Source organism: Mus pahari, chromosome 14 (assembly GCF_900095145.1).
Source record: "Mus pahari chromosome 14, PAHARI_EIJ_v1.1, whole genome shotgun sequence".
Classification (NCBI taxonomy): Eukaryota; Metazoa; Chordata; class Mammalia; order Rodentia; family Muridae; genus Mus; species Mus pahari.
The window spans coordinates 71,731,503-71,752,507 of NC_034603.1; the positions used below are offsets into that span (position 1 = coordinate 71,731,503).

The 21,005-nt window shown below is 44.9% G+C and overlaps 2 protein-coding genes across 26 annotated transcripts in view; one reads left to right on the forward strand and one right to left on the reverse strand.

Moving 5' to 3' along the window:
* Nucleotides 1-6,119, forward strand: part of Mapt (microtubule associated protein tau) — a 102,831-nt gene extending 96,712 nt beyond the window's left edge. For 17 of the 20 annotated variants that reach the window (XM_021212150.2, XM_029546664.1, XM_029546662.1 and 14 more), the window contains one exon: nucleotides 2,034-2,320. In XM_021212150.2, coding sequence (XP_021067809.1) covers nucleotides 2,034-2,249 — 216 coding nt within the window. In that variant the 3' untranslated portion in view covers nucleotides 2,250-2,320. Of the gene's footprint in view, nucleotides 1-2,033 lie in introns of all 20 variants that reach the window. The other 3 variants (XM_021212151.1, XM_021212152.1, XM_029546676.1) reach the window with 1 other exon arrangement.
* A 1,356-nt stretch (nucleotides 6,120-7,475) lies between these two features.
* The window catches only part of Kansl1 (KAT8 regulatory NSL complex subunit 1), a 131,006-nt gene continuing 117,476 nt past the window's right edge, over nucleotides 7,476-21,005 (reverse strand). For 4 of the 6 annotated variants that reach the window (XM_029546414.1, XM_021211834.2, XM_029546415.1 and 1 more), the window contains 8 exons: nucleotides 16,857-17,039; nucleotides 16,220-16,408; nucleotides 15,729-15,877; nucleotides 11,552-11,673; nucleotides 10,412-10,469; nucleotides 10,066-10,178; nucleotides 9,456-9,708; nucleotides 7,476-9,171 (listed from right to left, as the gene is read on the reverse strand). In XM_029546414.1, the coding sequence (XP_029402274.1) occupies nucleotides 8,944-9,171; nucleotides 9,456-9,708; nucleotides 10,066-10,178; nucleotides 10,412-10,469; nucleotides 11,552-11,673; nucleotides 15,729-15,877; nucleotides 16,220-16,408; nucleotides 16,857-17,039 (1,295 nt within the window). In that variant the 3' untranslated portion in view covers nucleotides 7,476-8,943. The remainder of the gene's footprint in view (nucleotides 9,172-9,455; nucleotides 9,709-10,065; nucleotides 10,179-10,411; nucleotides 10,470-11,551; nucleotides 11,674-15,728; nucleotides 15,878-16,219; nucleotides 16,409-16,856; nucleotides 17,040-21,005) is intronic. The other 2 variants (XM_021211835.1, XM_021211836.2) reach the window with 1 other exon arrangement.

The following is a 21,005-nucleotide window of genomic DNA, read 5'->3' on the forward strand; positions in this document are numbered from 1 at the left end:
TTTTTCGAGACAGGGTTTCTCTGTATAGCCCTGGCTGTCCTGGAACTCACTTTGTAGACCAGGCTGGCCTCTAACTCAGAAATCCGCCTCTGCCTCCCGAGTGCTGGGATTAAAGGTGTGCGCCACCACACCCGGCCTTCCTCTGCTCTCTTAAGTTGTCTTTCTATCCTCTCTCCTTGTAAGAGTTGGGCATGCTGGGTGGTGGTGACGCACACCTTTAATCCTAGCACTTGGGAGGCAGAGACAGGCAGATTTCTGAGTTTGAGGCCAGCCTGATCTACAAAGTGAGTTCCAGGACAGCCAGGGCTATACAGAGAAACCCTGTCTCGAAACAAACAAACAAACAAACAAACAAGCAAACAACAAAAAAGAGTTGGATGTATCCTATCTCTGACTCATTCTGTCAAATCTTCCTCTGATTCATCACTTTGTCTGTCCCTCAATTAGACGTCACCTTCAAACCTGTGTGATTCTTTCTACAAACTAACTTTACCTTCATTGTTTGGGATTAAAGGTGTGTACTAAGGGCATGTCTGTATTCTAGTCAGATCACACAGTCCTAGAAGGTCTTTGGATATGATCAGAGCAGCCATGTTGCTGGATTAAAATTCCTCTATGGTCAGGGAGCAGATCTCCTGGAGTTCCAAGCCAGAGTGATCTATATAGTGATTTCCAAGCAGACCAGTGCTAAATACTGGTATCTTTTCTCACAGTAGATAAATCAATATATTAATTAACAATATATTAATTAATAAAAACTTAGTGAGCAATAATGAAGCAAGCATCCAGCATGAAAAGCCAAGGGCAAAGCCCTGTGTACATTGTTCCCATATGAGTTAAGTATACACATGCATATCTGTTCCTATATGTGTGGAACTTTTTAAAAAAGATTTATTTATTATATCTTAAGTACACTGTAGCTGACTTCAGACACACCAGAAGAGGGCATCAGATTTAATTACGGGTGGTTGTGAGCCACCATGTGGTTGCTGGGATTTGAACTCAGGACCTTTGGAAGAGCAGTCAGTGCTCTTAACCACTAAGCCATCTCTCCAGCCCCCATGTGTGGAATATTTAAAGGACATAGAAGCAGTGGTCACTGTCCTTGGGCAGGCAGGTGTGGGATAGACCATGCACAACTATTGCTAGTTGGAAAACAATACAAGTAGGGTGGTGGCTCACAAGGATGCAAGCAAAGTTAGATAGGTAGAATGCTTTCCTAGCTTGCTGGAAGCCCCGGGTCTGACTCTACCAATACATAAACTAGGTGTGGTGACATACATCTGTGACTCCAGCCTTGGGGGACAAGGAGGCAGGAAGGTCCAAAGTCCAAGGTTATCCTCAGCTGGATAGAGAATTCCAGGCCAGCCTGAGCTACCTGAGAGCCTTTTTCAAGAAGTAAATATGGGGTGTGGTGGTGCATACCTTATAGCACTTGGGAGGCAGAGGCAGACAGATCTCTGAGTTCAAGGTCATCCTGGTCTATAAAACAAGATCCAGGACATCCAGAGCTACACAGAGAAACCCTGTCTTAAAAACAAAAAATGGGGGGCTGGTGAGATGGCTCAGCGGGTAAGAGCACCCAACTGCTCTTCCAAAGGTGCAGAGTTCAAATCCCAGCAACCACATGGTGGCTCACAACCATCCTTAACAAGATCTGTCGCCGTCTTCTGGAGTGTCTGAAGACAGCTACAGTGTACTTACATACAATAAATAAATAAATCTTAAAAAAACAAAAACAAAAAATGGCTGGGCGTGGTGGCGCACGCCTTTAATCCCAGCACTTGGGAGGCAGAGGCAGGCGGATTTCTGAATTAGAGACCAGCCTGGTCTACAAAGTGAGTTCCAGGACAGGCAGGGCTACAAAGAGAAACAATGTCTGAAAAAAACAAAAAAAAAAAAAAAAAAAAAAAAAAAGAACAAACAAATGAATGAATGAATAAACAAATGAATGAGTGAATGCTTTCCTCTCACCACAGACTAGCTCTGGTGTATAGAACCTTATCATTAATCTCACCCTCTACATCTTGCAGATTGAAACCCACAAGCTGACCTTCAGGGAGAATGCCAAAGCCAAGACAGACCACGGAGCAGAAATTGTGTATAAGTCACCCGTGGTGTCTGGGGACACATCTCCACGGCACCTCAGCAACGTGTCCTCCACGGGCAGCATCGACATGGTGGACTCACCACAGCTTGCCACACTAGCTGATGAAGTGTCTGCTTCCTTGGCCAAGCAGGGTTTGTGATCAGGCTCCCAGGGTAGTCAATAATCATGGAGAGAAGAGCGAGTGAGAGAGTGTGGAAAAAAAAAAAAAAAGAATGATCTGGCCCCTTGCCCTCTGCCCTCCCCGCTGCTCCTCATAGACAGGCTGACCGGCTTGTCACCTAACCTGCTTTTGTGGCTCAGATTTGGCTCGGGACTTCAAAATCAGTGCTGGGAAAAAGAGTAAATTTCATCTTTCAAATTGATTTGTGGGCTAGTAATAAAACATATTTAAGGAAAAAAAAAACATGTAAAAACATGGCCAAAAAAACCCAACATTTCCTTGGGCAATTGCTAATTGATTTCCCCTCCCCTCCCTCGCTGAGTATTAGAGGGTAAAGGAGGCTCTGGAGGCTGCTTCTGGGGAGTGGCTGAGGGACTAGGGCAGCTAATTGCTCACAGCCCCATCCTAGGGGCTTCAGGGGCAGCGGCAGCAATGAGAGATTTGAGACGTGGTGTGTCAGTGGAGCCGTAGGCAGGTGCTGTTAACTTGTGTGGGTGTGCGTGGGGACTGAAACAGTGAAGGCTGAGGGATGGGTGGACTGGGAGTTAGAGAGGTGAGCAAGGCAGGTTGGGAGAGCAGCTTGGGAAGGACAGGTAGCTCCAGCTGCCTGCAGCACTCCTAGCTAGATGCCTGCTTGATAAAGCACTGTGGGGTACAGTGTGGGTGTGTGTGCCCCTCCTGAACGGCAGGCAGCCTGTGGGAGAAGGGGGTATTTATTGGGCAGAAGGAAGGTAAGCCAGCAGGTGGTACCTTGTAGATTGGTTCTCTGAAGGCTGCTCTTGACATCCCAGGGCCCTGGCTTCTTCCTCCCTCCCCGCAGGGTGGGAGGTCCTGAGCGAGGAGTTTCCCTTCCCTCCCACAGGAAGAGCTGCTTTACTGACTTCTCAAGTTTGGAACTACAGCCATGATTTTGGCCACCATTAACAGACCTGGGACTTTAGGGCTAACCAGTTCTTTGTAAGGACTTGTGCCTCTTAGGGGACCTCTGCCTGTTCTCAAGCTTGGCCCCCTGGCACTTCTGCAGTGTGAGGGATGGAGGTGGTATTTTGGGAGGTGGCTCCCAGGCCTCCCATCCCTCACACAGCCACTGTATCCTCTCTCTCTGTCCTATCATGCCCATGTCTGCCACGAGAGCCAGTCACTGCCGTCCGTACATCACGTCTCACTGTCCTGAGTACCGTGCCTCCCCCAGCCCCCATCCCCAGCCCCTGGGTAGATATGGGCAATAACTGCTCTATACTAGGGGTCGGAGTCCAGGGAAGGCAAAGATCTGGGCCTCAGTCCCTAGTCCTACGTTCCACGAATCCAACCAGTGTGCCTCCCACAAGGAACCTTACGACCTCGTTGGGTTCGCTCCATTACTTCCTATCCTGGATGGGAGCCGGTGTGTGCCTGCCTGGAGATGACCTTGGGCCTCTGCTTTTTCTTTTACTTAAGTGGTTGCCTCCTAGACCTGACTCCTTGTGTTGAGCTGGAGGTAGCCAAGTCAGGGGCCAATGCCTTGGCATCAGTAAGAACAGTCAAGAGTCCCAGTGCAGGGCCACACTTCTCCCATCTTTCGCTTCCACCCCAGCTTGTGATTGCTAGCCTCCCAGAGCTCAGCCGCCATTAAGTCCCCATGCACGTAATCAGTCTCCACACCCCAGTTTGGGGAACATACCCCTTGATTGAAGTGTTTTTCCTCCGGTCCCATGGAAACCTTGCTGCCTGCCCTGCTGGAGCAGACGGCCACCTCCATAGATACAGCCCTTTCTTTCTCTGTTGCGTTTGTAGTTGGATTTGTCTGTTTGTCTGGGTTCACCAGAGTGACTATGATAGTGAAAAGAAAAGAAAGAAAAAGAAAAAAAGAAAAAGAAAAAAAAAGAAAAAAAAAAGGACGCATGTATCTTGAAATATTTGTCAAAAGGTTCTAGCCCACCACGAGATGGAAGGCATGGATGTCACTTGTCTCCTTCCTGAATTGGCTCCAGGCCAGTGCAGTGCTACCCTGCTGGACAGCCCATGTTTTGAAGGGTTTCTTCTGCATCTGGGACCTCACAGACACTGGATTGTGACATTGGAGGTCTGTGACATTGGAGGTCTGTGACACTGGCCAAGGCCTGAAGCACGGGACCAGCTAGAGGCAGCAGGCTCCGCCTGCGGGGAGAGCTTGTGGCTGGCCTGTTTTGTAAAGTGAAGATGGTCCTCTCTAATCACAACTTCAAATCCCACAGCAGCCCTGAAAGACATCTAAGAACTCCTGCATCACAAGAGAAAAGGACACCAGTACCAGCAGGGAGAGCTGTGACCCTAGAAATTCCATGACTGCCCAGCAGATACCCTTGGGCCCTCTCCAAGCCTTGGCCTCTTCACCGTAGAGTTTGGGATGGACTGCCCCACCGATGAAGGGGACATCTTAGGAGACTCCCTTGGTTTCCAAGCTGTCAGTCCCCTGATCTCGCATGATCTCCTACTGCTGCAGCGACTAGGTCTTTGGAGATTAGGAACTTCAGGTCCCGGTCGGCCACTTCTGGCTTGGGTACAGTTAAGGACAATGTGGAGAATAGGAGGAAGCAGCCAGCCTTTCCCATTAAAGAATGCTTGAGTGCCCAGGGCTACCTATTGTGAGCCTCTCCACTGATAAGACTTTAGCTGTCTATAAGAGTCCGAGGGAGGAAAAATGTGGTTTGATGGTCCGTGGTCCTTTCATCATGGTTACCTGTTGTGGTTCTCTCTTACACCCATTTACCCATCCTGCAGTTCCTGTCCTTGAATGGGGGGTGGGGTACTCTGCCATATCTCTTGTAGAGCGATCAGCCCAAAAATCATGATTTGGAGTGATCTGGTCAGTGCTGATAGGCAGTTTACAAAGGGATTCCGGCTTGTGACTTCAGTGAGGACAATCCCCCAGGGTCCTGGCACCTGTCCTTTCTTTCCATGCCTCTCCAGTCCAGAGCCAATGTCTTTGGGTGGGCTAGATAGGGCATACAATTTGCCTGGTTCCTCCAAGCTCTTAATTCACTTTATTAATAGTTCCATTTAAATTGACTTCAATGATAAGAGTGTATCCCATTTGAGATTGCTTGTGTTGTGGGGGAGGGGGAGGAGGAACACATTAAGATAATTCACATGGGCAAAGGGAGGTCTTGGAGTGTAGCCGTTAAGCCATCTTGTAACCCCATTCATGATTTTGACCACCTGCTAGAGAGAAGAGATGCCACGAGGCTAGAACTTGGAGGCTTGGCTGTCCCACTAGTAGGCTTTCGAAAGGCAGAGGCAGCCAGCTAGGTCCCTGCCTTCCCAGTCAGGTGCAGCTCTCAGGTTTGTGGAGGAAATCTATGAACTGCTCTTCCTGCTGCCTTCTTGTGGTGTCCAGAGCCCTGTCAATGCCTCCTCAGAACCCTGGCTTCCTTCCCTCTAATCCACTGGCACGTGACTATCACCTCTGGACTGACCTCAGATCCATAGCCTACACACTGCTAGCAGTGGCCAAGATCACCTCCTTTATCCCCATCTGTTCTCCAGGAAAGTAAGTGGGGATGAGGGTGGAGGTGGTAATCAACTATAGATCTGTGGCTTTATGAGTCTTCAGACTTCTCTCTGGCTTCTTCTGAAAGGGTTACTTTGGGCAGTATTGCAATCTCACCCTCCTGATGGATGTAGCCTGTGCAGTTACTGTGCTGGGCATGATCTCCAGTGCTTGCAAGTCCCATGATTTCTTTGGTGATATTGAGGGTGGGGGGAGGGACACAAATCATCTTAGCTTAGCTTCCTGTCTGTGAATGTCCATATAGTGTATTGTGTTTTAACAAATGATCTACACTGACTGTTGCTGTAAAAGTGAATTTGGAAATAAAGTTATTACTCTGATTAAACAAAAATCTCTGTTCATGAGTTCCAAGTACAAGAAAACAATAGTTTACAAGTCCTCTCCCGAACTTCGAAAATTCAGAACAGGAAATGAAGGTAAACAAACGCCAGACACTGGAGCAAGAGCTCTCTTGGTTCATTCTCACATTCCTCTGCTGCTGGCATACTACCCTCCAACAATCAGTATTCTGTAGCTCAGCCCACAAGGCAGCATTCAAAAGCCTGCGCCAGTTCATGCAAACTGAAGAAGTTTGGTGTGGCATGTATGAGATCCTTCATTTCTGGAACTTAAGTGTAGAGTACTGGGGCTGAAACAAGCCCCAGCATGTATACACAATTGCACTGCTGCCTTTGTACCTTGGAATCTTACTATATATAAATCAAGGAATATTTCTGCTAGAGATAGGACACCTTCTTGCTCACAGTATAAAGACAACCCATATGCTCTTAAAGACAGTGTCTCTCATGCAGCCCAGGCCGGCCCTGATCCGCCTGACTGCTGGGATTACAGGGGCGTACCATACTGCAAATGAAGTGCAGGGTTCTCATGGCAACCCATCCTCAGGCCCAATTTCTTGTTTAGTGCCATGGCATGTGGACAGAATACCACCTTGGGTGCGAGCCTATCCACTCTGTTGAGACATTATTTTCCTACACTTGTGCCGTGTTATTTGGCCTCCTAGCCGCTTAGGGATTCTTGGGCCTCAGTTTCCCATCTCACAGGAACACTGCGATTACAGATGCCTGGTTTTAGATTCAAACTCAGGGTCTCTTCCTGCTTTTCACTGAGCTGTTTCCCCTTACTCCCGAGTTCTTTGGTAATTATATCAAGGTCATAATCCTTAGATTTCCAATTTTAAAACATGTCTTCCTCAGTTCCCACCAATGCCTAGCCTCTGCAGTTAATGCATACAGGAATTTCCTGCCTAAAGGCAGGAAAATGATCTGGGAAAGAACAGCTCTGAGCCTTGGAGAAGGTACACCTGCTCACTGGTCCTGTTTTAGAGAACTGGGCCCTTAGCCTCTATAGAAGTTAGCGGTAGTCTCTCCCAGATGATATACAAACTATACACTTCCATTGATTGCAGCACCTCAAAGAAAGAAGGAAAATCCCTATTGGATAGAATTTGAAATTCTACCCTATTGACCTCTCAGAGGAAAGAATGAGGCAACTGTTTTCACTCCAGAGCAGATGGTACTTTTTACCTTAGGGAACTACTGATCACATCACACACCCAGTGTTCCCAGGACTGTGAGAAACCACCAGTGCTCAGCAATGCAGCCCCACACAATGCTGGAGCTGCCATCTCTGTCAGACACACAGTCCAGTGTATTAAGAAAAGCCTGACACAAAACTCTCTGTATCTTTTTTTTATTATTATTTTTTTCATTTTTCCGTCCTTTTTTTTAAGCACTAGTCTGTGCTTTGCAAACAGAATCATGACATTAACAAAGATCAGCTTCTCTGAAGAAAAGCATTTCTATAGAACAAAGACAGCTACATGTTCGCTGCCATTACACAGCTCAAAGCAGAAAAGAAAATATTTACAAAATACAAGTTTTTTTAAATTTTTGTCTTTTTTGGTTTTTTTGTTTTGTTTTTGTTTTTTACAATGCTAAAAGGGTTATTCAGAATTTTCAACCTTATAAATAGAAGAAGCACTTTATGCATAGGGATATGGTGCATTATTGTTGTTTAAAGAAACAATGACAAACCTTTTAACTTGCAAACAGAAAGAAAAAAAAATCACTAATGTTGAAAATTGTGAAAAAACCCCAACCATTAAGCAGTCTGCCTACTATTTTTGTACGATTATAAAATGGCAGAAAAAGAAAATTCCTTTCCCCCTCCCCTTTTTTGGTGATGTGATTATACATAAGACAGGCACAAGGCTAACAGGAGGTTCATGGGGAATGATGGAAACCACAGCTAGGACCAACAGCGTTCCACAGGCAAGGGGGAGGGGAAGGGGGGGGTCTAAGTGACTGTCTGACAGGGCTGTGAGGGAGACATGTGAACTCGTCAGTGAAAACATGATACAGAAGTGATGATGTATACTCCATGGACTTACTAGTTTGTAGGGGAGTGGGAATGGGTCATAGAAGCTCTGATTGGAAGGACTACCGTTATCTGTGTGAAGATGGAGAGAGAAAAAAATGGGGAAGGTAGGGCAGGGTGACCTGAGCAGCTGCAGCAGGGCACTGCAGTCAAAGAGCCAAGACGGACTACCAAATGCAGATGAAACTGAAAATGGGCCACGGTGTAGGTGACAAGGTGAAGCCAGCTATCGTGCTGGCCCAGAATTCAGTGACAAGAGCTAGCCAACAGAGCCAACAGAGCTGGCTGGAGGGGTGCTCCATCCTAGAAGACCAAGGAGGGGGTGACCAACCAGAGCTAAGCCAAGTCACAGATAGGAGGGAAGGAAAGAGCCCAGACTGCTTTTGCTCTACTCCCCTAATCTAAGGAGGCTGTGCTGATCTACCTGCTGCCATTTGGCTGGCCCGCCCTACCCCACAGGTGCAGGGGAGAGGGGTGATCATTCATTGCGAGTCCAGTGATCCAACAGTGCAGAGGATATGCAGGACCAGGCCAGCAGGGTCTCTTCCTGAACTTGTCTGCCAAGTGGAGGAAGTGCTCAGGTGTGACATGAAAACAGAACAAGAAAACAAACAACAAAACCAAACCAACCAAAGGAGGATCTAAATTCCTTAAATTCACTAAAAACTGTGAAAATTTCCAGCATATGATGTTTGAATATCAAACGCAGAGATTTCTGAAGCTTTAATGCCAATAGTAGTGAGTCTGTATAGTCTCATTTTCTGCTCATCTGTGAGCTGGGCGCTGAGCTGCAACTGTTGCTGCCAGATGCCGACTCTTGAGGGGGACAACAGGAGGCGAGGTGGGTGCTACCTCTGCCTCCCGGCCAGTCTTGCTGCCTGAGGTGCGGCGAGTGCAGCGGGCTGCTGTGTCCTGTGCATCCAGCTGCTCGTCACATTCTGCCTGGGGACTGTAGGCCAGAGGGAAGGTCCGTCGTTCCCATGGCTGGACTGACTGTGGACAGACAAGATGATCTGGTGAGGACCAATTTCTAGAGCCAAGGCCCTGACCTCAAACTCGTAGCTTGCAATCTACGACTAGCTTGTCTAGTATTATTGGGGAGAAGTTTAGGGAGACTGCTCCCAAGGTGGGGTACCATAGGAACAATGACCAACCACACTTCATTTCAAAACAACAGAGAGAAGAGCTCTATCTTCCGCACATGCTGCCCCCCTCCCTGCTCTACCTCATATCTTGCCCTTCCTCCACTCAGAAGGAGATACCCCCTACCCCCTCACCTGTTCATCTAGTCCCAACTCTGGTGTGGAACATCGGGTGTCTTCATTGGCCAGGTGTCGCAGACTGTCCCGAGCCACAGGGGTGAGAGGGGCTGAGTGTAGTTCTGGGCTAATGGGACTCCTAGGAGATTGACCATGGGAGAACTCTGACAGAGAGTGGCTACTACTGACATCAGGGGACGCAGGCTGTGGGGTGGAGGGGTTGGCACTGCCCAACTGAGGGGTGGTCCGGCCGTCTGATGACCTATAAGACCTATGAGTCAAGAAATACACCAACGAGTAAGCACTTTTTCTGCTTCTATTTGGGGTTGGGGATAGTAAGAGGAGTTATTTTAAAAAGGATCTACACCAAAGCAGTTAACTAGAACTGATAGCAATGGCACTCTTTTAAGATCCATCAACAGTACTTGCTTCCACTTTTACCCACACAGGTAGGGTCTATAACACAACATGTAAGAGCCATGAAGATTGCAAAATCAGACTCCATCAAGAGGACCAACTTTTGAGGCCTTCTAAATCACTATGATAACCAGTAGGCCTTTAATCATATTTCCGTGGCTACCACCCTCCCTCTTTCAATAGGTAATGGGAACCCATGCCTGCCCATTACCTGCTGCCCCGACGCTGGGGTGGCACACTTGTGGTCCACAGCCATCTTGCCCTTTCCATCTCCTCACATTTGGCATGCAGGGCAGCAAAGGCTGCATCAGATAGGTCCTCGATCTGCAACAAAGCAGTTTCATCAATCTTTTCCCCATGAAGCTAAGGTTATAAATCAGCAGACTGAGTCTAGAATCAGTCTCAGACTAGAATCAGTATTGCCCCATTGAGGATGGTGCTAGTCATAAACAGAGTATGACAAGCTTGCATACTCTCATGGCACCCTTATGTCTTAAGGCACTGAGTATTGGGGTGGGTGTGCATGTTCCTCCAAGACAGTACAAACATGGTAATACCTCCTCATTCTCTTCATCAGGACTCCCCTTCAGAGACTGAAGATCAACCTCTCGCCAGCTGCAAACAGGAAGAAAAAAAAAAAAAAATCACAGGATTGTAGGCAGGCAATGATGCTCCTACCTCTAAATGAAGCCCCACATGCAAACACACACAAAGGCTAGAAACAGCAACACAGAAGCAGCAAGCTATCAGAGGTGAGGCCGGTAAGACTGTCAACCTCAACTTTAAATAAACAGTATTTAATATTAGTTGATTCATATCATATAGAACATAATCTTTGAACTTTCCTATAGAGACTTATAAATGAAATAAACATTTTAAGAAATCTGGTTTGATGTTGAGACAATATATTCAGGATTTTAAAACACACAGTCTGAATGGCCTGTGGCGTTTGACCTTTGGGTTGGTGGATTCCTACAATGGAATAAAAGAAACTAACAGAAATAATTTTACGCCTATCAGGTATCCCCCTCACCCCAAGTTGCTCTTCCTTTTTTGAAACAGTCTCTTAATATGTAGCCCAAGTGGGTAGCAAATCTCGTGGCAACCCACCTGCCTCAGTCTGCCAACGGCTAAGATTAAAGGTATACACCATCCATGCAAGAAGCTGCTCCCAATGAAAACAACCCCCCTCCCACCCACTCCCCAAAACAAAACCCCCTCATTCTATAGCCTAGGCTGGCCTTGAACTTCTGCTGCCTCCTAACGTCTGGAATTACAGGCATAAGCTATCATGTCTTTTGACCCGCCCCCCCTTTCATTGTTGTTTCTGGAAATAAAGTCTAGACCTACAGCCCACAGTATACTGTGGGGAACCAGGATGAACCATCATGCCTGTCCCCAGACCCTTCTTTTAAAAAGAAAACAACTCGGGCTGGTGAGATGGCTCAGTAGGTAAGAGCACCCGGTCCGGAGTTCAAATCCCAGCAACCACATGGTGGCTCACAACCATCCATAACAAGATCTGACGCCCTCTTCTGGAGTGTCTGAAGACAGCTACAGCGTACTTAAATATAATAAATAAATATTTAAAAAAAAAAAAAAGAAAACAACTCAAGGATAGGGACTGCATGGTCAGAAGAAAGAGAACAGAACAGCAAGAGAGGAGGGGGAGCCGAGTACAACAGTCTTCTTTATACCTGGGAGTAAGGATTTCTTTGTATTGTAGTTTCTCAACACGAGTTGTTGCAGCAACAGACATTGGGATGACAATGTTGTTAATGTCAAATGAGCTCTCTCCCCTTCTCCTCCTCACTGGCTGCTGTAAGACAAAAGTTTAAGTTTCAAGGGAGGTACAATGCTACAAATGTAAAACCATCAGTCATATGATAGAATGACCATACACACAGGTCTTTGGGTAGTAGTGGCCACCACAGCAACAAGTGTATATCTATACAGATTGTTTCTGGAAGCAGAGGTCTTGGGGTGCACGTGTAGGTTGTGTGTGTGGCAGCCCCAAGGAGTAAATCCCATTCCCTAACCACCCTTCTTCATGGGTTCATGTGGAAATAGAATTGCTAGATTTTTTTTTTTTCCCCTCGAGACAGGGTTTCTCTGTGTAGCCCTGGCTGTCCTGGAACTCACTCTGTAGACCAGGCTGGCCTTGAACTCAAAAATCTGCCTGCTCCTGCCTCCTAAGTGCTGGGATTAAAGGCGTGCAGCACCACCGCCCGGCTTGAATTGCTAGATTCTTATAGGTGGGTATTCTAGATTTTAAGCCAATTTGGTGGAAGTGGTGGGGTTCCTATTACTTTATTCTACTCACATTCCTCTTTTTGTTTGTTTGTTTTTGAGGCAGGGTTTCTCTAGATAGCCCTACATGTCCTGGAACTAACTCACTCTGGAAACGAGGCTTACCTCAAAGTTAGAGATCCACCCGCCTATGCCTCCCAAGTTGAAGGCGTGTGCCACTACTGCGCGTCTTTAACATTCCTCTTTTAAAATCTAAAATCCTTAGAGCTGGAGAGATAGCTCTGTGGCTAAGAGCTACCCTTGGAACAATGGTAACTAGTTATATTAAAAACCCTGAATTCTTTTTACCAGAAAAGAGGCTAAAAGAGTAAGCCCACCTTAACAAACCATCTTACCTTAGCTGCCATGACAACATCTTCCTCTTGAAGATCCCAACTCCTCAGCTAAGTCTGTACCAACCACCTTCTCAGCCCTCACATAACTCTTATCTTTCTATTATTTTGGGGAAAGAGAAGAGTGGAAGGAAACTGAGAGACCAGTCTATAGCTTCCACCCCAAGAGGATGTGTTTCCACAGTAAGTGAGAACATTAAATCTTTGGGGAAATAATATTTCCAAGGGTCCAATAACAGAAGCAGAGTTGGGCATCTATGTTAGGACACTAGGAATGAATAAAACTAGGTGTAGTGCTACACATTTTTAATCCCAGCACTTTGGAGGCAGATGTAGACAGATCTTTTTGAGTTTAAGGTTAGCCTGGTCTACACAGCAAGTTCTAAACAAGCCAGAGCTACATAGAAAGATCCTGTCTTAAAAAAAAAAACCACAACAGACAAACAGTGAATAAAGCAGAGCCAAATGATTGAGTCTCCTAGACAGAGGAAAACTCTATTAGCTGCTTCTGCCCAGAGAGCAAATACCTTGTTCTGAAACAGCCTGTTAACTGAACTGTAAGAGGCCATAGGGAAACAGTGGGATGACAAGTATGCTGTCATGGCAACAATACAGCTGGAAACACCCAAGAGGTCATACCCAAACCACCAAGTGGAGTCAGCCCACTGGGAGGGGCTAGTAAGAAAGATAAGCTACTACCCCCTAACCAACTATTATATCTCTTTGGAAGGTGAGATAATCTATTAATTTCATTATCTTAGGACACTGTAAGAATATTAAAACGCAGAACTTCAGATGGTGTCATAAATGATTTCAGGTCATCATATTTAAAAATTTCTCCTATTCAGAAAGACTAGACAGTCATTGACCTCACAAATGTTAGGTCATAGCTTAACTAAAATGGTTGAGATTTTTGGAAACTTTATCCAGCTGAGTTCTATGAGTGAGCATTAGTGACCCAAAGGCTGTTACACCTTGGCTTAAGTTCTATGATCCACACAAGAAATGAATCCTGAAGGAGCCTTGGGAGAGACAACTCTTCCTCTCTTAATCAAGAATGAAGCTCCTGCTAGAAAGAGGTATGTATTTCTCTGAGACTTCTCAGGCCTCTAGCCTGCACCCTCTGCTTCTACACCCCCTTCTGCTAGCACTCCTCTACAAAAGAAACAAACAGAAAGAATCTGGTCTTTCCCCCTCTGCTTAAGTGTCTTTTGGGTGGTCTTAACTATGTTATGACTTAACTATGTATGTAGCCTGAGCTGCATAACTCACACTCCTCCTGCTCAATCCTACCCCAAGTGTTACTATATGTCTGATTTTTAAAATTTGCTAAGTATTTCTTAGAATTCACAGGATTTCAAGATGCACACGAAACAATCACAATGTGTTGAAAGACCATTAAGATGACTAACTCAGGCAATGATTCCTGTGAAGCACAGCTACAAATATCTTAAAAGCACCAGCCCTGCACCCCTTTGTCCCGTTACCATCTTTGCTTATCAACCTTAATTTGGCATATCACTCTGCTCATTATTCAATAAATCTTGATTCCCTGAATAAATGAGGCAATAAGAGCCCAAAAAGAGCTGGGTGTGGCAAATGTCTTTAACCCCAGCACTTGGGAAGCAGAGGCAGGAGGATTTCTGTGAATTTTGAGCTAGTGAACTATAGGACTATACAGAGGAATCTTGTCAAAAAAGGGTGGGGTGGGGGTAGGGGCTAAAACATCAGCATGCTATGCATAAAATATGTATTTAGTAAGTTTAATTCTAAATGGTGTAAGGTCTAAGTCATCACTCTCAAGACTCATCAGGGCTGAGAGAGAGAGAGAGAGAGAGAGAGAACCGATTTACCAAGTCCTTGACTTTCGAGTCCGTGGTTCTGTTTTGTTTTTAAACGAGAATTACTCTCATTACTCTTTTCTCTATCTGATTACTTGGCTAGTGTTTGGTGAAGTGTGTGAATACTATACACCTATTCAGACAGAGTCTGTGAGAAGAGAAGGTGAAGGAAGAAGGCTATTTGGAAGAGGCAGTGATCTGTAAGACTAAGACCAAAGAACAATGTGAATTTGTACCTGATTCCAGGAGAGTAGTGAGCACATTTTGTGAGCTCAGAGCTCCTCTAACACCTCATCTCAGGCCAAGGCTGTGTGATGTACTGGTCAGAGAGCTGACCTTGTAGTCAGACTACAAGGGTTTGAATCACAATCACACCCTCAAACTGCCTCACCTTATGAAACACTCATAACCTTGGGAAGTCTTAGTTTTCATGTTCACAAAAATCAGTATTCATAATGCTATCGATTTATCAGAGGACAGTATAATTTAAGTGGAACGGAATGTATTATCTATTGATCCTCTTTGCTTCAGCCTCCCAAGTTTTAGAATTACAGACCTGTACCATCAAGACCTATAGTGCAAGTGTTTAAAAAATATCACAGCAACAGATTTTATTATTACAAGTACAGTTACACTTGTTATTGTAATCACCATAAGGGATGGTTGGATAAGTATACCCGGCAATAGGTTTAACAAGGCAATGTCTGGAGTGGCTATGCAAATAACTTCGTGAATGGGGTTTGATAGTGCAGAAAGTATTGAGTATGCCTTAAATGGCTCCCCCTATGCACACACTAAGAGTAAATATGGCCACACATAGCCTGCTGCATATTTCTGCTCTGTACACATGAAAAAGCATTGATTCTACTACTGTCTCCTCCATTCATTCTTAGCATCCCACTGCCATTCATCAATAGCAGAAACAAGAAAATTGTAGTCGTGAATGTCTAAAAATAGCTCTCCTTCATGCTTCTTCTCATATTTACTCCTTGGCCTAATAAGATTAGGGTGCCATGGTATACAAGTTCTGGGTGAAAACAGATTCCGAAGAGTCAAAAAAGCACCTTCAGAAAACCTGTCTCTAGACAATGTGCTGTAGATCAGACCATGCCAAATATGGAGAAGATCCTAGTACTCTCCTGCTCAAAAATCAACCAACTAAACCCATCAAAATGTCATTATCATTATCAGTAACAAGAACACTACCACCACCACACACCCTTGACGCTACAGCAACTGTCTACCCATGACTTAGCAGAGATCCACTTTTACTATAAAAAGCAACCCTAAGAAAACTTAGCAGAGGGTCAAGTATCTACAATGGTCTCTAGAACTATTATGAGTGCCCCGTAATCTGGAGAATGTCCCATCAATTCCACATAGGTACTTACAGACGTGCTGGCTGCAACTTGTGAGCTCGAGCTGGTGGGTGTGGAGGTGTCTGATGAGGTGGAGAGCTGTCTCACCAGGGGGCTGTGCGGTGGATGGTGGGTAGCTGTCAAGTAGCTCGGACTGCTCATGTCTGTGTGATGCTTCAACACTGCCAAAGTCAACAGAATAGAGAAATACATGGCTAAATGGCTAGCCAGTTTGATTTTTAACATATGTTAGGAATGCCAGCAATATACACTAAAGGCAAAAAATGCTTTTTTAAGCCTAGAGGATAAAAAAGCTGCAGCAAACTAGTTGATGGGAAATAGGGGACAGGGCAGATATTACAGCAGTAAGAAGTGACCTGCATTTAGAAGCAACAGTGACCCCTGCTATGCCTTTCTAGCAAGTGATGACAAAGCTTGGGTTAGGGGTTTAAAAGAAGCTTGGGCTGTCCCAGAAAGCTCTGAGCAAGTGCCAATGCAGGTAGAGGTGCCGGGCCTGGCCGTACCTTCACTTCTCTCAGATGAATGATCTCGCAATCTCATTTTGCTGTGGGTGGGGTCATGCACAGGTGGCGGCAGGTGGAGCAAGCGCTCTGCTTTTGGAGCTGTCACTCGCTCCACCATGGGCACAGCCCCCACGCCGTCTAAGTGCTGCCTGTGGGTCCTGTCAGGCCGTGTTTGCTGATGGCACAGCTCTGAAGAGGGGAACAAAAAAGAGCTGTGAAATACATTTACTCAAATCTTATTTGAGTGCTGAGCTCTTCAGTTCTCCTAACGCTATATACTCAGGGCAGCAGCATAGTCTGGGACTCAATATTCTAGTTAATGGTACAATAGCTAGAACAGGGACAGGGAGGGAGTCACAAACAGAAATGCTAACACCAGGCTTCAGAAGTCAACCTGTCCACATCATATTGCTACTGGCTGTTCATTCAACATTTAAGGTCCTGCCTGTTTGAAATAGCTTCCAAAGTCTATCAGAAAGCATCCCAAACAATCAGATGGAGTAAGCTGTAAGCTGAATTAAATAACTCAATGCTTTTTCTCAATTCCAGAATACTGGTGTAGAAAACCAAAAAATACAAGAGGTAAAAATCGTAGCAATAATGATTCCAGAGGATTCCTCAGTTCCTGGAAACTTACTGGCTGTTGTAAGGAAGGAGTTGACCAACTTGTGTCTGTCTTTACGAACTGGATCTGACAGACTGCACGGCATGGTCGCCCTGTGCTTAAGAGAAAACTTTTTGGTAGGTCTGATCTTGTCAAAAGGCTTATTTTGCCACTGAGACTTCAGCATGCTCTGGAAGTGCAGGCTTGTGGGAACATCTGTAAGAAACATAAAACACTGCAGGTCAGTCCAAGAACCTGACCCTACAGCTCCTCTGTCCTTAAAAGGGTGTTCAGTTATTGACTCTCCAGAGGTCAATATACCTATTTCACACACCTTTCTGGTTTAACAAAACAAAAAAACCCAAGCACGGTGCCTGAGAAACTTAGGAAGGAGGACTGTTGTAAGATCTAAGGCTACAGCCTAAGAGACTGTTTCAATAAAAATCAAGGCTGGTCCTTTAGTACCTTCTCAATTTTGGTGGCCCACCGCTCACTTACAGTGTACTCCTGGTATATACTATGGCTCATTTTGATTTTTTGTGATAGAGTCTATATGTCCTTTGCTGAACTTTGCTATGTACACCAGGCTGGCTGGCCAAAACTCAGTTCCTTGCTACTTGCAAGGAGACCGAGACAGTTTGAACACAGGTTCAAACCACACAAACTGCAAAACTGGGAAGTGGAAGCAGACACAAAGTTCTACTCCAAAGCAAAAAGCTCTCTGCAACTGATACCTGCTGTAAAAGAAAAAAAAAAAAAAAAAAAAAAAAAAAAAAAAAAAAAATCAGTTTTCTCCTATGGTCTGTTATTAGATTATCAACTACACTCCAAGGCAGGCCCCATGTCCAAGAGTAGTTTGGCCAACATAAAATGGACCTTGATTTTTGTGTCTGTTTTTCAAGACATGGTTTCTCTGTGTAGCCCTGGCTGTCCTCAAATTCAGAGATCCAAGCTGGGCTACCACCATCCAGCTGGGCTTCATGTTTTTATGTTCTATTTTGATTTTGTTCTGTCATTTTTGATTTATTGGTTTTTTTGGATTTTTCTTTCTTTCATTCTTTTTTAGAGAAAAAGAACATGAAGCTGTATGAGTATAAAGACAGGGAGGAGCTGGAAGAGAGACCAAAATGTATTTAGACTATTATGAAAAATAATAGTCTAGCCCTACTCTACTGTTTTGTTTGTTACTGTACAGCCTTGGCTGGCCTAGTCGAGACATCCGACTGCCTTTGCTTCCCAAATGTTGGCCATAAAGGCTTGTACCATGAACTTCAGTTCACGTGGTTCCAGGGATGGAATTCAGTGCTTTATCCATACTAGGCAAGCACTATACCAACTGAGCTATATCCCAAGCATAAAATCCCAATGCATTTTTTTTAAGATTTATTTATTTATTTATTATATATATGTAAGTACACTGTAGCTGTCTTCAGACACTCCAGAAGAGGGCGTCAGATCTTGTTACTGATGGTTGTGAGCCACCATGTGGTTGCTGGGATTTGAACTCTGGACCTTTGGAAGATCAGTCGGGTGCTCTTACCCACTGAGCCATCTCACCAGCCCCCAAATGCATTTTTAACTCTGCTAATGAATGTAAGAAAATTTACAGCTGTAATCCATACCATTTATGTATCTGGTGTCCTTGAAAGCTGAAAGGGGATGTCTGAATTCCCAAAGGTGGAGTTTTAAATGGTTGCAAGGTACTACTTGGGTGTTGGGAACTGAATCCTGGGTCCTCTCCAAGAGCAGTAAGGTGTGGCAATGGCACACACCTTAAACCTCAGCCCTTGAGAGGCAGAGGCTGGCATCTAGATCTTTTTCATGAGTTTCACCAGTCTGGGCTACAGAGAAGAAAGACTGCAGGGCCCAGAGGCTTTATAGTTTCTTTAAATGAAACGAGGTCAGGGCTATCGCCCGGTTGCAGAACACTTTTCTAGGCTATGCAATGCCCTAGGTTAGACTCTAGCACATAAAAAAAGGAAGTAAGGGATAGAAGATAGAGAAATGGAAGGGTAAGGTGACAAGGGAAAAAGATTCACCTGGCTTAACCCCTAAAATAAATACACCAAACAGCTGAGTGTAATGGTGTATGCCTATGAATCCCAGGATTTGGGAGGTAGGAACAGAAGAACTGTTGCAAGTTCAAGGCTAGCTAAGGCTACATATAGTGAGACCTTATCACGAAACAAACTACAAAACAGACTCAAACACAGAAAGTACTGTATTTTTTTTTTTTTTTTTTTTCGAGAGAAGGCCTCGAACTCAGAAATCCACCTGCTTCTGCCTCCCGAGTGCTGGGATTAAAGGTGTGGTCGTGCGCCACCACGCCTGGCCTGTAGTTTCATTTAATCAATTTTATAAAAGAATGGGCAAGACCCTGTTAAACTTTCGCAATCAGTGGACACAAGTTCCTAGGTATTGATGGTCTGAGTATATACACTATCTGAATGGTAGTTATCCTAAGGACATGGAAAAAGTAAAAATTCTGAACATGGGCTAGGGTTGTAGCTCAGTGTTAAAGAGTGTTTGCCCATACACAAAGCTCTCAGTTTAAAAACAAGTACTGAAAATTAAAACAAACTAGACAGACTGGAAGGCCTGAACAAAGAGATGAAACATTTTAAGATGGTGGGCATGTAGCTTGCATGTATATAATCCTGCACTCTGGAGGGTAAGGTATGAGGGTGTAAGCTTAGCCTGATGACTGCAAGGATACAAAATTTGATACTAATAAAAAAAAAAAAAAAAAAAAAAAAAAAAAAAAAAAAAAAAACCCACAAGAGATTCATTCAGCTATAAGCCACCCAACATTCTACTTACATAAGATTAATATGCTATTATTTAAGCAGATGTAGTGCCTAATCAGGTAAATAAAGGAAAATATAAACCGATCATCAACCCCATCTCGCCGGGCGTGGTGGCGCATGCCTTTAATCCCAGGACTTGGGAGGCACAGGCAGGCGAATTTCTGAGTTCGAGGCCAGCCTGGTCTATAGAGTGGGTTTCAGGACAGCTAGGGCTACACAGAGAAATCCTGTCTCGACCCCCCCCCCCAAGAAAACGAAATGTGACTGAAAAAGTGAGCCTTCAGTTCACCAAGTTCTGATATTCTGTGCTCCTTGAAGGATTCTGGCTGTTATTTTCCACCGTTTTCTCAAGCCTACTCATCTTGGTGTTTTGTAATGCTCACTTCTTCCTCCTGCTCGTAAGTCATATACCCTCAAGAACTCATGCTGGCAGTGTCTCAAAAAAACCCCCCAAAACAAAAAAAACAAAACCTAAAACCTAAAAACCAAACAAAAAACCACAGCATAGATCTTCCTAGCCACCAGGTGGCACTCTCATCAGGCCGTGTTTCTTTTCCCAAAGAGCATACAGATTAGGTGATAAGAAAACAAAGGCCATCCTGCTGCAATACTAATAAATAATCACACCCTAATCTCTCATCTTCTACAGCTAGAGATAAAGGTTTCATACAACTACTTAAAAGTTATTTTTCTTTTCTTCTTCCTTCTTTCTTTTTTTTTTGGTTTTTCGAGACAGGGTTTCTCTGTATAGTCCTGGCTGTCCTGGAACTCACTCTGTAGACCAGGATGGCCTGGAACTCAGAAATCCGCCTGCCTCTGCCTCCCGAGTGATGGGAATAAAGGCGTGCCCCACCACGCCTGGCTGTTATTTTTCGATATTGGAGGTTAAACAAATGGTTTGACACATGCTAATAAGTGAGAGCTCTACCAACAGCTACAAGACCAGTCCTATGTTTACCTCCCTTTCCCCACCTTTTAGGTTGCTGTGGTTTTGAGATGGGGTTTCTCTGCAGACCAGGCTGGCCTCAAACTTGAAATACACCATCTGTAGCCTGCCTCTAATTAGTCAATAAAGGCTTGTGGCAACAGGCTAGCTGACCTTCCTGCCCTGGAATTATAGATGTATGGCACCACAGACTTTCTGCTGAACAAGAACCATGCCTGTGCCTTTACTTGCTAAAAAGCCTCTTTCCTTCCCTCTTATGATCTTTTGCTTAATTAAGAGAGAAAGAGAAGCCGGGTGTGGTGGCGTATGCCTTTAATCCCAGCACTTGGGGAGGCAGACGGATTTCTGAGTTCGAGGCCAGCCTGGTCTACAGAGTGAGTTCCAGGACAGCCAGGGCTATACAAAGAAACACTGTCTCGAAAAACCAAA